At 46.5% G+C, this 16,879-nt stretch overlaps 1 protein-coding gene across 4 annotated transcripts in view; it reads left to right on the top strand.

Moving 5' to 3' along the window:
• Positions 1–16,363, top strand: part of MICU1 (mitochondrial calcium uptake 1) — a 114,401-nt gene extending 98,038 nt beyond the window's left edge. For all 4 annotated transcript variants that reach the window (XM_075423188.1, XM_075423189.1, XM_075423186.1 and 1 more), the window contains 3 exons: positions 5,852–5,960; positions 13,884–13,973; positions 16,028–16,363. In XM_075423188.1, coding sequence (XP_075279303.1) covers positions 5,852–5,960; positions 13,884–13,973; positions 16,028–16,188 — 360 coding nt within the window. In that variant the 3' untranslated portion in view covers positions 16,189–16,363. The remainder of the gene's footprint in view (positions 1–5,851; positions 5,961–13,883; positions 13,974–16,027) is intronic.
• Positions 16,364–16,879: the final 516 nt, after the last annotated feature.

The following is a 16,879-nucleotide window of genomic DNA, read 5'->3' as shown; positions in this document are numbered from 1 at the left end:
TGGCACCCTGGGTCTGGAGCCAAAATAAACATTGAAGACGTGTTCCTAGTTACTGACTCGACCTTAGATTAATCAGGTGCTGCAACTGGGCAGTTTATTACTTAGTTATGAACTTACATGAAAAATTATTTGAATTACTTATGATTTAGAGAGGAATAAGGTTGCAGATCCTCCACTTATTAATTTAGTGAGAGACCTTGGAATAAGACATCCATACCAAAAGGACGTGCTTTATCAGGTAAGTCAAGTATGGGCTGCTAAATTACTTCAGTATTAGAATTTCACATCTGCTTCTATAAAGATGGATTGTTCTTTTATAAACTAGGTTGTAAACAACCAATTCACCCAAATGAGAATGGATGGAAAGTCTCTGACTGACTATTGGGTTGGTCTGCCAGTTCTAGAGCCACTTTCCCTAACATCAGAACTGGAGTTTATTTCTTAACTTGTGTGATGCAAAGTGTGTTTACCAAACACAAGTGTTGGCTAGGGTCTAGTCCTTATTCGTCTGTTTTTGGTGCCTTAACTGGACTCCTGTGATGTGCAGGAATCCTCGGTTCATATGAAGCTACCCCAGTGACTTTTTTCCTCCCATTTTCTCCCTCTTTCACTGGTGCTGGAGAACTTGGGCATACTGAAGCAGCGGGGCACAGAGACTAATAAATCTCTATTAACTGCAAATAACACGAAAAAATTAAAAAGTGGAGGAAACTGGAAGCGAGCCAAAAGGCAGCACTCAGAGTTGCGTTCCTGCCAGAGGAGCGGTGGTACCTGCAGCTTCTCATGGCCTTGGCGTGCCAGAAGGAGCATTTTTTTGCAGATTCCCTCAGGTTTTGTAGTAAAACAGGCTCAATGTTTAATAGACCGTTGTGAATAGAAGGAGTCAATGTGTCATCAGAGCTGAAATGTGTTGCATGTTAATATTTGGAAATCTGACTTCTCAGGCGCTTTGTTGCTGGCTTAAATAAGACCATTGATCTTTCCAAGGTTGTGTCTGTTTATTTGATTTTTGAGCGAGAAGCTGCAGATTCGGCTTTTCCGATACCCCTGCTCTCATTGAGTTTTAACAGGAATCGTTTGCTTTCTAGTGGAAAAAATTCTTCACTGTGTCTAACAGAAAATAGCAGCTCTGTTGTTAATGTTCCCAAACTGTCGGTTCTTTTGCTGTGATTTGGGTTTTTCTTAATATATATGTATACACACACACACATACATTATTGAACAGTACCTGGGTGTATGAGAAATTAGGCAGAGGGAGTTATTTTGGAAGGTTTCTTACAGCAGATGTTTTCTTCCTTTCATGTGCAAGCCAAGACCCTGACATCTGTAGCAGAGGAAGAACTTTTTGTTTTTACCTTACTCCTCATCCCCAAATCAGCCAGATTGTGTTTCTGTTTGCGGATAACTGGATTCAGCGCAAGTCTTTGTTTTTCTTTCTTCCAAGGACTTTCAAGGAGGGAAATTGGGGAATAGGACAAAAATGACATTTGCAAGAAACAGAATTGGAGGAAAAGTCATGATTCCTTAGACCAGGGGAATGAAACACACAAAACCCTGGTATGGGACAGCCTCTCTGTTAACAAGATATTTAATGGTTTAAGGAGATATAAAGGATGCAAGAAGTTCCAGCCACTTTGCACTGGAGGCAGATAAGCCTTTTTTTGCAGCCAGGGCCATTATAAGTCAGTACTTGTGCAGAGCTAGAGAAATCAGGTGCTGAAATCCTCCGCTTCAGCAGGTTTTAGCTCACAGAGAATCCAGCCTGGTGCCTAACTTTGCGTTGTCTTTTATACAAGAGAACATTTTCTTGAAAGTATGTGGGATTCTTTTTTTCCCTTGGGATATTTTAGAAGGTCATATTCCTTGCAGATTTCTGTGCAGCACTTTGTCTCTAAATGTACTTACATACTTTTATGGGATCACCCTGGTGCAGTTGTCAGTGTTTTTATGTAGCTTAAATTTCCCCATCTCTTTAGAAACAGGACTGCTGTGACCAGAATCATATTAACTGCCATTTGAGCTTTCTGGATAACTTATTCAGGGATGTGGTTGCAAAGTTTTCTTTGTAAATGAATGAAGTGTTAAGCCAGAGAGTGTTCTCCCACTTGAAACTACAGAAGCTCAACACTGGCATTGCTTTTTTCTGTTTTTGTAACCCAGACATCTGCAGAGCAAGCAGCTGCTTAGGTCGGGCTCTGCCTTACTCCTTTTGTATAAAAAGGGAGCAGAGCCAGTGAGATCCACTGCTCTCCTTTGAGCTCCCAGACCTCAAAGAGACGTTAAAGGCACCCAGCCACTTCATTTATCCTGCAGTGCTTTCCAGTCACTGACCACCTTGTTAGGTCAGAGAGGTTTACAATGCCAACATGTTTTGCAGGAAGACATTTTCCCTAAATCCCTTCTTTTCACGCTTCACTAGCCTACTCTTACAGCAGCGTAGTAGCATTATCTGTACAGTTCACTAACCTGTTGTAAATCCCCTCTACGCTGAGAGCAGTAGGGGCTTAGACTTGCTTTTGCTTTCCAAAGAGTGGAAGTAAAATAGTTTTAGTAGTGTGATGCTGGTCGGAGAATGGCAGTGATTGTACCAAACCTACCCGGTAAGCTTTACCTTCAAAATGCTATTTACCTTGTGAGTGCTTTCTTGTGAAGTCGGCCAAGCATCATCTTCATTGTCTGATGCAATTACCTTTTCTGCTCCAGGTAACCCTAGCAGCCTCCAAAACATGAAATCTCTGGTTTTAGTGTAAACTTTAGCCATTCTCCAACATCGTTATTCTACATTACTGCTTTTAGGAATGGCATGTTTTCTTGTATTAATTGATAATCTGCTTTCATTTTTATTTTTCTTGACAAAAAATCCCGTATTACACTGGATACGTGAACTCCTGTGTATATTCAGGGAACTGCCACACTCTGTTTAAAATTGCTTATGATCCTCACTCTGAAGTTATACTTACACAGCTGCTTTTCTGCTAGTAAAAAGGACTTGAGTTGTTGGTAGTATTTACAAGCAAGGTATTTGGTTTGTGTCTCCCTAATCACTAGAAAATCAAGCTGACTCTTGAGAAACCAGTGATTCAGGTCATCTCCTACACGTGCTTTGGGGGCTGTGTAGCGTATTTTTCTGTTGAGATGGCAGAGGGTGGGAGTGAAATGTAATTCTCCCCGGCTGAAACCTGGCTTTCCAGGTGAAAAGCCCTAAATTTTGCAGAAGGCGTTTGAGCTGTCGTAAGATGCATGCTGCAAGCAGATATGTGTTTCGGGAGTCTGCCTGCTTATGTCTTCCCAATATTACTCAAATGATGAAAGGACTCAGGCTTATGCATCAACAGCTAAATGTACAAATGCCTTGAAAGAAGTGATCGTCCTAATCCCATAATTGCTACCATAGTGCTCTCCAGACACACAATTTCTTGTGATTCCGAATTAACACAAGCCTCTATTATTTAATGGAAACATCCATTGGTCTTTCATTGGAGATGTGAATAACTTACGAAGAGCCAAGCAGCACCAACAAACACATCAACAGGGAATAGAGAAATTGCCATATTCAGACTTCTGACTGATCAAGGTGATCGTTCATTTGTCAACTTGTTGGTGCAAGCCGGAGGCTGTCCCAGTCACTGATTTTATTTTTATTGTAGTAGCTGGAAAGGAGTTAATGCTGATGCCAGCCTCAACTATAGGATTCATCAATGAAATATTAAATTTTGTAATACTGATGGCATTTTTTCTACAGAGATTCAGTATCTCTGTCTGCATGAAAGCCCAGATTTGTAGGATACCCCAATACATCACTGGTTTTGCTTTTTCAGCTGGTGAAAGGACCACAAGTTTATGTACATAAGCATGTAAACCCTCCCTGTTACCCGCAGAAGCAATAGCAACTGCAGTGTTGGTACTAAACAAGGAGCCATTTTGCATGGACATCAGTGTTTGGCCTTGACATCTGCCATTTTGTGCTGGAAAATTCCAAGAAAATGCAAAGCTGGGGCTCTTTGCACAAAATAGCTGCTGGGATGCCTTGTGGCCACTACTGCAAACCTCAGCTGTCCCACACAGAGCATTTAAACCACAGCACAGTGTCTTCTGCTGGCCTGAAAGTGGCTGCATGCCTCCTGGTTCCTGCAGGCTTTCCACATTTTTAGTGCTCTGCTCCCAGGCAGGAGCATATCAATCAGGAAACGCGTAGCAGGGAGGCATCCGGATGAGTGTCTGAATTGATAAGATCTTTTATCCTCTAGATCTGTTGTACAAAACAGAGAAATCTTTGCAGTACTTCCTGCAGAAGTACCTGATTTATGTGATTATTTTTTTTTGCTAGGACTGTATTTTATTTAATTCTGCCATAGATCTTTTAGCATACTGCTTGGGGAGCAGAACAGGTATACATTTAAAGAAAGCTCCCTGTGTAGTAACTGGGGATTTTTTTTCAGATCCATGGTCCACATGTGCACTTTGTTGTCTCATCCTTTTTGGTGGTCTGGATCCATGAATCTAGGCCTGACAAAGCCTGCTGTTGCTTTTGTCGGTGTGCATGCTGTGCAACATACATCAGTGGTGCGTTGCCACGCACTCGGTTACAGCAAAGATAAGAACAAGCTGCAAATTTTCTGTAATTCTTCTGCTTATAATCCTAGAGGCACCATGTCTGTATGAGAAGATCGTAAAAAATGTGCTCTTTCTTTTAAAAAAAGATAGGTGGCTTCTTCCCTGATTAGATGCTGTTGGGAAGAATTTGAGCACAGTTACAATGGATTTTATAAATCTATATTTGACAGTACCCACTGAATGTGTGCTCTTCCATCCAGAACATGAAACCATGCTGTGTTATGCATTTGGGATTTTTAGTATCTTGCTGTATCAGTCTGTCGTGCTAGACAGGGTAGGAGGAGCCTGAACCTGCACTCCTCTCTACAAGCTGATTTATCCCTTCCAGAGAGGACAGCTGAGTGGTTATTACTGTGGTGGTGATTTACCTCCTCCGTAGGCTCTGGGCTGTGACCGTGGCGGGGCAGTTTGGAGGCTGCAGCTCTTGTCCCAGCACTGATCCAGTTGTGCTGGCGCTCAGTGGGTGGATAACATCGGGTGTTGTGTTGTGTGCTGTAACCAGGTAGGGGTCCCGGAGCTGCTCTCCCGGCGGGCTCCTCGCCGGTCAGGTCGGTGCAGAGAGGAGCGTGTCTCTTATCCCCCACCTGCCCGTCAGTTGTGCTGGGATGCAGCGGTGCCAGCGTAGGGGGATCTCAGGACGCCTTTCCATGACTATCTGGGTGCTTGGCTGTAGGTGCTCACCGAGCACACGCTCACCTGTGTCAGGGTGAGCCAAGCCTCGGGCGACTGTGCTGGGAAGTAGAGCAGACAGCGATCCAGCCCCGCAGCCATCCCACTACCAGCAGCAAAGCTAACTGGGGCACATTTATTTGTGCTGTGGTTTGCAGTGTCACCTTCTGTGACACTGGGTAAGGCGTGGATCCCCCTCAGGAATCCCTGAATCTCTTCGGGGAGACTGTGCAGTGGTCTCCTGCATTCCAGCCACAGGCTTATGGTGTGTCTGCTCTTCTAGGCAAGAGCTGGCTGTGGAGCGAGGCCCAGAGAAAGCCTTTTTGGTCTCTGCCGCTGCTCACCGTGCATGGGGAAGTCTCTTCCCGTTGCATGACTGGTGGGGCCGTTAACAAAAGTACAGGTTGCAAACCATCTCCTCAAGCCCCAGGCTAGCAGTGTTTTGAATGTGCAGTGAATTCCCCTCTGGCTACAGCTTTGGGTTGATGAGTGACTTTGTTGTTCATAAAGCGGGTGGTGTCACAATCTCCTTTTCCCACGTGGTAAGACTGTCTTTTCTCTGTCCTAGGGGCTGACATTTGAGGAGGTGGAGAGCTTCTTCACTTTTCTGAAGAACATAAATGACGTGGACACGGCTTTGAGCTTCTACCACATGGCTGGAGCTTCACTTGATAAAGGTATTAAAACTTGTGAGATTGACAGGCGCTGAAAGCATGAGGGAGCGTGACATGCTGTGCCATTGGAGTTGGGAAGATGTCCAACAAGCCCAGGCTGACAGGTTAAAAATGTAGCGAAATCGCAGTTCCTCCCTGTAATAAAAGGGTCAACTTACTACGTCCATGGATAAAGGAGGATTTCGGGTTTTATACTTCCCCAGTTTAAGATGTAGAGGAGAAAAAAAGGCTGAAATGTATAGCTTGGGTGGATTCAGAAGTAGTGATTTCATGGTGACTGATTAGTAAGTGGTGATATCATGGTGATATCTTCAGCAGGACTGTTCAGGCCTGATGCGTGCAGAGGCAAGATGACGTAGTGAGTGTATCACAGGCTCTGGTACCAGATCCCAGGCACACCAGTGTTTCTTCTTCATCCCCATCTTGTGAAGTGACGTTTTTTCTCCTTTTACAAAGTACTTGAAAAATTATTGTTGGCAAAGACAAGCAATATTATAAGTAGTGTTCTTGCAGACTGTATCTTCTGTAGAGGTAGATATGGTTGACGCAGCAGAGGCACTAACCAGCGGTGGAGCTGGTGGTAGGAACTGTTCAACCCTTATTTTGTTTCAGCTTTGCTTGAAAATAAGAGGCTTTGCCTAGAAGTAAGAGCTGTATGGCCAGATGCTGCGTTTCTTATCTGGAATCCAAGTAATGACAAGCACCTTTGGAGCTCCCAGGCATGCTGGAGGGAAGGAGGGGGAGCACTGGAACCCCACTGAGGTCCCAGACTGAGCATTAAACGCTGTCGAGAGCAGCTGCTCTTCAGATAACCCACAGTCCAGAGGCTGTGCGTAGCTGGAGGAGCTGCCTGAATAAACCTCAGAGCTGGTGTTTCCTGGGCAGCTTGGTAATAGTGTGGTTTGTCGACCAGTCCAGTCCATATCATTCTTCATCTCATCGTGTGTTTCATTTTCTGAGCTGATCTATACTGGGTATGTTCTCAGATCTGTCACACTGATTAAAAAAAAAAAAAAAAAAAAAAATTTTAAACCCATACATTAAAAAAAGAAGTCTAGCACTCTGCTGCTAGGATCTGTCATGCGTGCTTTTCTTTTCTAGATCTTTTTTTAAGAATTGGGTTTTTTTAAACACTCAGACTGGAAATACATAAAAAAAAGATGGGAAGCTCAATAAAAGTTTTTTAGGCTAAGTGGAAACTCTTGTCTACTAGAAAGTTAAAGCTGATGTATTTAGGCAGCTGCAAAATTAAATGTTTCGGAAGCAAGCTATTCTTCCAGCCGCTGCTGTTGTGGGAATATTAAGACATGAATAGCTTTTGGGGCAGTGGAATTACAAAGGGAGTCAAATGTGTCACATCTTTTGTGTGTCAGCAGCCCTCCTCATCTTTGATTTTTTTGGGGAAATGATCTGTACTCTTTGTTTTAGATCACCGTTATCGTAAGACTTAAAGTTAAAAGAACTTTGATTTTTTAGGGAAATGATCTGTATTCTTTTAGATCACCGTTATCTTAAGACTTACAGTTAAAAGAACCTAATAGGATTTTCTTTCATTTAAAAGTAAAAATACCAAGTATGGGTGTGCTGCTGCTGCTGCACGGAGCCTTTTCTGCAGTGTCCCACGAGGAGGTAATAGCCTAGCAAATCCAATTTACTTAGTGTCTGCAGTAAATTAGCAATTGCCCAGTCATGGAATATTTGTGGAGTATTTAGGTCCATGTGCAGTTGGTGAATCAGTGTGATTGCTGTTTAATTACGTGTGATTAATGAGCTTGTGCTGGAGCCACAGCCACTGAGCTGGGAGTATTTGGCCGGAGTAAGAAACCTTGGGGATGCTTGGTGGAGTGCGGGGCATGGTTTCAAACCGCTCATGGGCTCAGCGGTCCCCAGACCCCCATCCCTTCTTGCAGCATCCCGGCTGTCGGGAGAGATTTCCTCAGGCTCGGGCAGAAGAGATCCTGCAAATCTCCTCTCCGTATGTGTCTGGTAGCTGACACAAATCACCCCTCGCATCCTTCTGTACTGCTCAACCCAGAGATGCTCTGAGCAGGAGGCATGAAGAGAGCGTTTGGCTATGGTCCTAACAAAGGTGCAAAGCAAGCTGCAGCAATACACCTGGGTTTTGCAGCAGGGATCTGTGTGCTCCCATGCCGAAGTTGTCCATGCATTACCCATTTCCATGTGCTTGCACGCCGAGTCTGGATATTACACCCACAAATCAAATAAGCAGTAAATGGGGCATACTCTTCCAAAAGCCAAGCTTTCACAAGGTTGCTTATTAAAAAACAACAAATATAAAAATTACTCAACTTGTGGGGAGAAGGGAAAGGATAGTTTGTGTATCAAATAATTTGTTGCTAACCTAATGCAGCAAATGTTATTATAATTTTAGAAGGGCCATTTAAAATATAAGAGGAAGAAAAATGGATGGCACCAAACAGCCATCGCTTGACAACCTTTTTTCTGTGTTGAATTACAGTAGCCTCTCCTTCTAAAAAGGATCATAAACTTGTATTTTAATAACACGTAGAACAACACACAGATTATTTGTTAGTCCGTCTTTCATTTTACCAGAAACATAATAACCATCATTCTCTTAAATCATAAGCATTACTTAAAAAACTTTCCCAGCCTGGGCTTACAGCTGGCAGCAGGACCAGAGCCAAATTTGTCACTTATTCCCCTTTTGAGGCGAGGGTGTGAATTGCACTTCTTTTTTTGGCACCATCTGCAGCCAGACTTTCCAAGCAGGCGTTCTGCTGGCGCCGGCAGAGGCCCGCGGTGTAGCTCCCTTGTGTTTGAGGGCAAGGCGCAGATGCGCTTCCCTAGAGATGGGCCAAAGCGAGGGAAGATGGCTGAGCCCGCTGCTCGCTCTGGTGGCTCGGCCAGTTCAGAGCGGGGCTGGAGCCCGGGACGGGTTAATGGACGATCGTTTCATTTAGAGTTTGGAGCTTGAAACAGCTGCAGGCTTGACAGGAAATTTGGACGGAGGTAGAGGTGAGTTTTGAGTGCAGCATGTATATGTCATTCAATTGCTGCTTGCTTTAATCTGCCTTCAGAGCTGGATGGAAGAAGTCAGTCCCCTATGGATGCACAGCTCACATCACTCCTCTGGAGCAATGGCGTGTAGTCAACGCTGGTAGCTGGGTGGGGAGGACCTCTGTAGGGTAGGTAAGGTTGGCAGGGATCTCTAGAGACCCTCTAGTCCTGCAGGGTCACCTACAGCAGCTCACCCAGGGCCACCTGCAGTCAGGTTTTGGATATCTCCAAGGATGGAAATGCCACAGCCTCTCTAAGCGTGGAAGACAGCCTGGATGTGTATTTGCGATAATTTGTGAGAAGGAGAAAAGTCGAACGATGAAGTCGAGATCACGGGTTGCCACCTTTGCTGCCCTCACACCAGTGTGTTGAGGTGTACGTCCTGACGGAGAGGGACTGTGGAAGCGCTTGGCACCGTGTCCTAAAGCAGAGAGGGTCTGGAGCTTGCCTGCCCGTTGGTTTTACAACACACACAATTATGGTGCAGTATTTGCTGAGCACCGATGCAACGAGCTGTTGGGCAAAGCTTCGTGACAGCAGAGGATGCCTGTCCACAAGGCTTTAAGCAGTTGCCTCGGTAACCCTGAGGACAAGGTCTCCATAGATTAACAGCCTCTGGAAGATGCTGAATACCTTTCAGTTTAGAAACCACTTTCTGTGTTGGAATCTCCTTTCTTTACTTATTTATGACTGCGAATATTACATAGAGAGTGGAATGACTCTGCCTTTATTCTGGTAGCTCTGCTTTTTTCCCCAGAAGCGTGATCTCCATGACTTTCTGTCATGCTCCCTTTGATGTCAAAACAGTTTCTACTCAGCTGCAGGGCTGCAGCCTTGCATTTTGAGAGGAAAAAGAAAAACGTGCTGTGCCACAGGACTGCATAGGGTTTGTACATCTCTCTTCTGGATGGATATTCCGGTATGTACACATGGAAGTGATTTGAAAAAAGTTAAATAGATTTTTGCTAGCTATGTTGTCAATGGTGGCATCCAAGTTTTCCAACTGGGATGCTTAAAATCAAACGTATGTATCAACGTGAGACCCTGTGTAGCATGATTTGTGGGAGCCCAAGATACACGTGTCCTGCCTCTGCAGCCTGGGACTGCCCAGGGCAGGGAGCCCTGCTCCCGTCACCCTGGGTGCTGTTTGGGAAACAAAGACAGCACCCCAGCTGCCCATTATTTTGGCCAAATGTGTGATTTGTTTTAAGATGGAGGAAAAAAGCAAAGTTTGCCATCTGGCTAGGCTCTCACCCATAGAAAAGCCCTGTTTGTAAGCACTTGGTGAGGCATTACGGTGCAGTTCTGAGAACTGGAGTGGAAAAAAAAAAACAAAACCACAACTGTCAGACACTAAACTTGCGTAAAATAACTCAGATGGCTCATTAAGGGAACCAGTGGGAGACACTAACACTTGGAATTTTAAAAGCCGCATAGCTTTTCAAGCTAGAAGCGTGGAACTCATTTTCAGTGGTATAAAATGCAGGAGACTTTCCCATGCAGAGGTGGATGCAGCCATCCTAAAACCATAAATCTGGACAAGCTTTGTTTTAGGAGATGTCTCCCCAGACAGCACCTATTTCATTTTGCGAAATGGGGAAGAAATGACGCTGGGAGGTTTACTTCAATTTTATTTGCCTCACCAAGATACCTTGTCGTCTGGAGCGTGTGTGTCAAAGTGGAAAGCAGAGACACTTGCTTCTTCCTTATGACTCCTGAAAAACCAACAAAATGATTACTGAGCACAGTACAGTCACGCAGATGCTGTGAAATAACATTTTAGCAGAATTTTCGCATTGAGCAAGAATAACGTGATGGAGGTGACACTTGCGCAGTTGGATTAATGAGAGGAAGCAGTAACCAGCGGCCGTAAGTACAAATCACAGCTGGTAAAACTGCAGCCATGAAAAATAAATAAGCATGCATCGAAGAGGAAGGGATCAGGCAACAGCCTGTAGAGATGGAAGGAGGGGGATAAAAACTAGCAGAAAAACATGACTTACAATTACAGAAATCATTCTGACTTCCTCTCCCCTTATAAGGCTATAGCAAAGAACTTCTTCAGTGGGGTACCTCGGGCACCAGGAGGAGAAGATGGTGTCAAAGCTTGGTTGAGAACCTTTAAAGAAGATTTACATTTAAAAGCAGCTAAATGAAATTCAGTGTGGCTGTGTGAGGAAATACAGATTTGCTTTTACTGTCTGAGGAAATACAGGTTTACTTTTGCTGTCTGACGGTCTGGGTCTCAGGTAGGGGATAGTTAAGGTACTTCGAACCTCTGCCGTTGCCAAAGCTGAGGTGTTTTAAAGTGCCTCCCCAGCAGAAGGACTTTCTGGAGAAAAAATAAGCTGAGAAATAAGTTTAGATAAACTCTTTCTTTTACCTAAATCTCTTCTTTTTCCTTGAGCTTTACATATGTTACTGAAATCCCCCAGCAGTGCACGTGGCAGGTAGGAGTTACAGTGCGTGTTTTGCAGCTGACTGGAGCCAGGACTGTATTTAGGGAATGAGCATTGCCGAAATGGGGAGGAGAAAGGTGCCTTTTACAAAGGCATATATAAAATCCAGAGGCAGGGCAGTTATCTTGGTAAGAGGGACTATGCCATTCGCCGTTCGGCTCCGGCATTTGCTGCCACTTCGTGTTCATGGCGTTTGATCAGAGAGGGCCTATAAATACTGCACTATACCAGTGCAATTTGTAGTCATCCTCTCCTCGGGTTTGGGGGGTGTGTGATGCTGCCCATCAGTCCCGTGCTCTTGGACCTAGTGGGAAAGCTGAAGACAGCTTTGTCATTTAATTTGTGAGCGTTTGACATCAATGTGAGCTAATTAAATGGTGGACTGTTAAAGCCCTTTCTGGAGGGCTGCTGCCATCTAATGCGCCTGCTTGCTTGTGTTGTAGTCCGTTCATTCAATTGCGCTGCATCTTGCTGGCTAATTTGTGCGTATTCAGAAGAGAGCCGAAAGGAAAGGGATGCACGGACATGGTGGTTGTCCCTGCACTGAAAACGTGAATTCCCTGTTTCCTTTGCTGTCCAGGTTTTCTTGAGAACTGTGCTGCGTGCGTGGCGTGGTGTATTCTGCAGCCTGCTTGGCGTGAGTGGGTGGGAGAGGCATGCGGTCGCCCCACAGCTTGCTTGGCGAGGCTCAGGCATAAGGCTGGGGAGCAAAACTAATTTAAGTTTTCTTTAATGATTACATTGCCTCTGCCCTCCCCAAAGCAGGCTCTGGCTGCCAGCTGGACACACACAGAAGCAGCAGCCATATCCTGACTTATGGTGACAGAACTGAAGTATAGAGCAAGAACTGCAGACCAGAGCTACATCTCTCATGTAGGAAAGGATTTAAACTCAAGAAGAATAATAATTACAGGGAAACAGTGGGTGCCTACTTGTGATTATATTTATTTTAATCCATCTTCTGTTTAATTTCAGTTTTTGCCTGCGTTATTTAGTAAAAGGAGGGATTTTATAGGGGAAAAGGACCCGATGGTGGCTGTGGATTTGTCCCAGAAAACCCCAAACCTCAGGGGAGCAGAAATGGAGTGGAAGGAATCAATAATCTGAACATTCACGGGGGGGGGGGGGGGCGGAATTCTGTTAGATACACTTTATGCAATTTGTAATTAATCCTGTTATGGTATGGATTGGGTGCTTTGTTTTTCCTTAGACGCATAATTCTTCAAAATTTCTGAAGGGCCAATAGCTCTGCAAAGGGACCAGAGTGCAGGAACCCAGAAGGATGCTGTGGATGAAAGCAGAGGCTTTTCTTGGTTTCAGTCTGATTTTGTGTCTTGCCACTTCCCTCTTTTGCCTTGCTGAAGGGGAGCTCTGCAGCTGAACGTTCATCCCAGTTGCTGTGGGCTCGCTGCCGCAGTGCAAAGTCTCTCCGGATGGGGGTTTCCTGCGGTCAGGCTGTGTAGGGTGGCAATTTAACTTAAAATAGGCTTATGTTCGTGCAAAACCATTCCATTTGATCGAGTATCTGGAAGGGAGCAGGGTGTTTCAGCCCTCACAAGCAGTGACAACTGAACTACTCTTACCTCCCTTCCTTCCTTCAGTTAGCAGCCATCAGAGGGAGGCCAGAGGGCAGCCAGACACACAGGAACACATGTAGGGAAACAGCTAAACCAGCCCGGTGAGGGGAATTTTTTTCCCCTTTATGCAGCAAAACCTACTGCATAACGCTGCCAGATTGATAGCTTCACGGATTGCTCTTTTCTAGAGGCGTGAATAAAGCTACCGCTCGCTTCTTTGCTGATGAGCTCAGCTGCCAGTCTGGGTGGGGAAGTGAAATAATTCATTATAACTCTTTATTTTATTGCAAGGTTAACCTTGTCTGCTCGCTGCAGAGTCTGTTGCAAGGAGAAGGTGGATGGGTTCATTCTGCAATTACTGGCCCTGGGTTGCTTAACAGGAAAACGTTTTTTTATTATTCCCAGCCTGTTGGAATAGCTGGTTCATAGAGAATCATCTTTGCAATGCTGTCAGAAGGACTTGCCTTGTTGGTCAGGCCTGTCAGGAGAGGTTTCCCACCTGGTGTTCACTGTAGTACTGACACTTCTGATTTTGTAACCAAAGAGGGGATAAACCATCTCATCTCAGTGCTTTTAACGTTTACCTGGAACACGCAGGTATCAGCACGTCAGTGCGCACAGCAGCCTCTCCACACCCTGTGCGGTGTTGCGGTAGGAAGGCAAAGGCTTTGAGGCGCCTGGTTTTGAGGCATGTGTTGAATGGGCTGGGGATGAAGCTTATTTCAAGCTTCTTTGAACATGACAAGTTTTCTTAAAGGCAGTTTTCAGGAGTCGTCTGCTCCTCTGCCTGCGCTCGCTGCGGTTGGCAGATCACAGCATCTCGCTAACCTCGTGTCCTCCCTCCGTTGCAGTGACGATGCAGCAGGTGGCCAGAACGGTGGCCAAGGTGGAGCTCTCCGACCACGTGTGCGACGTGGTGTTTGCGCTCTTCGACTGCGACGGTGAGTGACCCCAACCTCGCCCCATTCCTCTTGGCCAGGCTGGGCGAGAGTTGATCCAGGAGAAGAAACACAGGGTAAAAATGCCAGCCATGAGAGCTTGCCATGGCCTTGGCTCTTCTTGCCGTGCTACCATCTGCTCTTTGGCGGTGGGTCTGTACTGCTGCTCCTGCCCTTCTAGGAGGGGCATCTGATGGTACCCAGCTTGCGAGATGTCGATCTTAAAGCACTGGAAGCAAGTGTTTGGCATGCACAGCTTGCTACGCAGCTTCCCCCCTTCTCCCCCCAGCTCTGTTTTGTTTAACAAAATGGGCTGTTGTGTTTCAGTGTTGGAAACGAGCCTTCTGGTACTTTATCTCCAAAGTCCTGAACAAGTATCGGCTTAATTAATTAATGGCAGCTCTGTGCCCTGCTGGGAAGCTCATTGATTTGCTGGCCCACCAGAGGATGTGAGCGCTTTGGGATAGCTTGTTGCCACACTGAAGGAGTCTTGGGTTGATTTAATGAGAATTAGTGGATTCTTTGCCACCAGGGGATGATGGCAGCAATTTCGACTTGGAAAGTAGCAAAATACTGCATTTGCCAAAAACTATGAAGCCAAAACCAGAGACCTTGCTGATGCCCTGCTTCTCCAGCACAGTTACTGGGATCTGGCAGCTCTGAGCAGCAGCAGTGATGCATAAATACAGTTGTTTGCTTTCTGCTACATATATGAACATTAAAAAATATATATTCCATGTTGTCCCTCTTGGTTTCAGCCCTGCCTGCTTCTTTGCACCTTTCTAAGGTTGCATCTTGTTTTGTTTTGCTCTGTGCTTCAGTGCCACTTTCTGGTATGACCCTCAAGCCAGATGATCAGGCTGGAGATGAGAGTGAACCGAAGCACAGCTGAATATTCTCTGTTTGCATCCTCTCGTAGGAGAATCTGCTAAATATTTTGATAGCAAACCTCTGGGGGGAAAGACTGTGGTTGGCAGAGAAGTCCCAGTAAGGAAGGAATCAAGTGGAAAAGCAGGCGCAGACCTGTTTTTGGTTTTGGGGTTTTTTTGTGCATGTTTTCACTCTGTCACAGTGCATTGACATTAGCACACACACATCAAAAACCTGCAGCACCACAGGGAATTTTACTTGCCCCTCGATAGTTTGCTGGAATTTCACTGCCCAGATTTGCATTCGGATGTAAGGCAGGAAAAAAAAACTCTCAAATGCAGAAAGTCATGAAATATAATGATGTGGTTCCCTGTATCAGCCAGAGGGTTCTCTCTCCTTTGATCTGGGGAACCAGTGGCACTGTCGGGTTTGTTCCTTGAGGGCTGATGTCCCTCATATTTCTTCAGTGCCCAAAGGTGGGTTGCTTTCCTGTGCTGCTCCCCAGAAGCTAACATCGCTGCTGTCAGCTGTGCGCTGTAGGCACAGGAGCAAAACAGGTAATGGGATACGTGCGGCACCGTGGCAGAAGGCATCAGCCCCTCAGCAGACAGGCGTCAGGCTGTTGGTCACGCCGTGGCTTGCTGCTGTCTCCTCTGATCAACTAACGGCCTAAACAAAAGTCCCAGAGGTTTTAATTTATGTATATGGCATAAAATGTGCCCCAATTCACTATAATCTTATTTTTAACATAAATTTAGTTGACATAATTCTCAATAACCTCACTAGATGAATGAATCTTCCCTTCTGCTCCATTAAGAACAATGCGCTGTTACCCTGTGCTCCCGTAATTTCCTAAATCGCTTAAGGCAGAGACTTTGCTGCAGGCACACGAGCATTTGCTCTGCATTTGCTTTTCTGTCTTCAAGCCCCAGTGCTCCAGGCCCTGCGAGACACGGCGGTGCCAGGCTCAGCAGGGCAGTGTCCCTCGGGTTGGGATCTAAATGCTGCGGTTCAGCAGCCCCTGCTTGGCGGGATACTTTGGGAGATTGAAGCCAAATGTGGTTTCAGTCTCGGCAAGAAATGACACTTGTGGCTGCTGCCCTTTAAAGTTAGTGTGGGGAGGGGGTTGTCAGTAGGTTTTTGTGTTTCTCATGTTTTGGTTTTTTTGCTTCTTCCTCTTCTCGCAGGGAACGGTGAGCTGAGCAACAAGGAGTTCGTTGCCATAATGAAGCAGCGGCTTATGAGAGGCCTGGAGAAGCCCAAGGACATGGGCTTCACGCGACTCATGCGGGCGATGTGGAAATGCGCCCAGGAGACGGCGTGGGACTTCACCATGCCCAAGCAGTAGTGGGGTCAGGGAGCGGTGCCCGGCTTCCCCCGCTCAGCCCTGCCACTGCCTGCGGGCCAGTGCCACTGCTGCGGACACCGGCGGGCTGGCACCAGGCTCCGGAGAGCCCAGACTGTTCCTAACAGGATGTTTTTGTAAATCAAAGCCTGTGGGAAATCAAAAGTTGGAAATCAAAGCCTGTTGTATCTGCTTGCCCCTGGCCTTTCATATTCCTCTCCCTCAGGAAAAAGAAAAGGACTTTGCTTCCTGCTGCCCCCTCCGCTTCGGGCTTTGCCCTGCCTGCAGCCCTGGGCAGCGAGCACGCTGGCGCGGCCGCACCCGGATCGCTTTTATTCCACGTTACTGCGACCGGGCCGAGGGTTTATTTCAACCGTTAGGTCGCTCCGAAGGAAGAAGCCGTGGGCTGCCGGGGCAGAGCGGAGAACCCCGGGAGCAGCCCGGCGGGAGAGCCGCCGCGCCGGGGAGGGCTGCCAGGGCCGGTGCAAGGAGCGAGCAGCCGCCCGGGGTCCCCGATCCGTGTTTCTGACGGGGGAGCCCTCTCTGCGGGGCGTTCCGTTCGGGACCGCGAAGGCAGTGCCGGGGGACGCTGCTCGCCCAGCGCTGTCCCCTCCGTGAGGCGCCGCGGCCGTGCGGGCCTCCCCCGCGGCGGGCGGGCGGTGACGGGAGACGCGGGGCGTTCTGCGGAGGGAGG

The sequence above is a fragment of the Opisthocomus hoazin genome, chromosome 6 (assembly GCF_030867145.1).
Source record: "Opisthocomus hoazin isolate bOpiHoa1 chromosome 6, bOpiHoa1.hap1, whole genome shotgun sequence".
NCBI classification, from domain to species: Eukaryota; Metazoa; Chordata; class Aves; order Opisthocomiformes; family Opisthocomidae; genus Opisthocomus; species Opisthocomus hoazin.
This window is presented reverse-complemented; position numbering and strand designations above follow the sequence as displayed.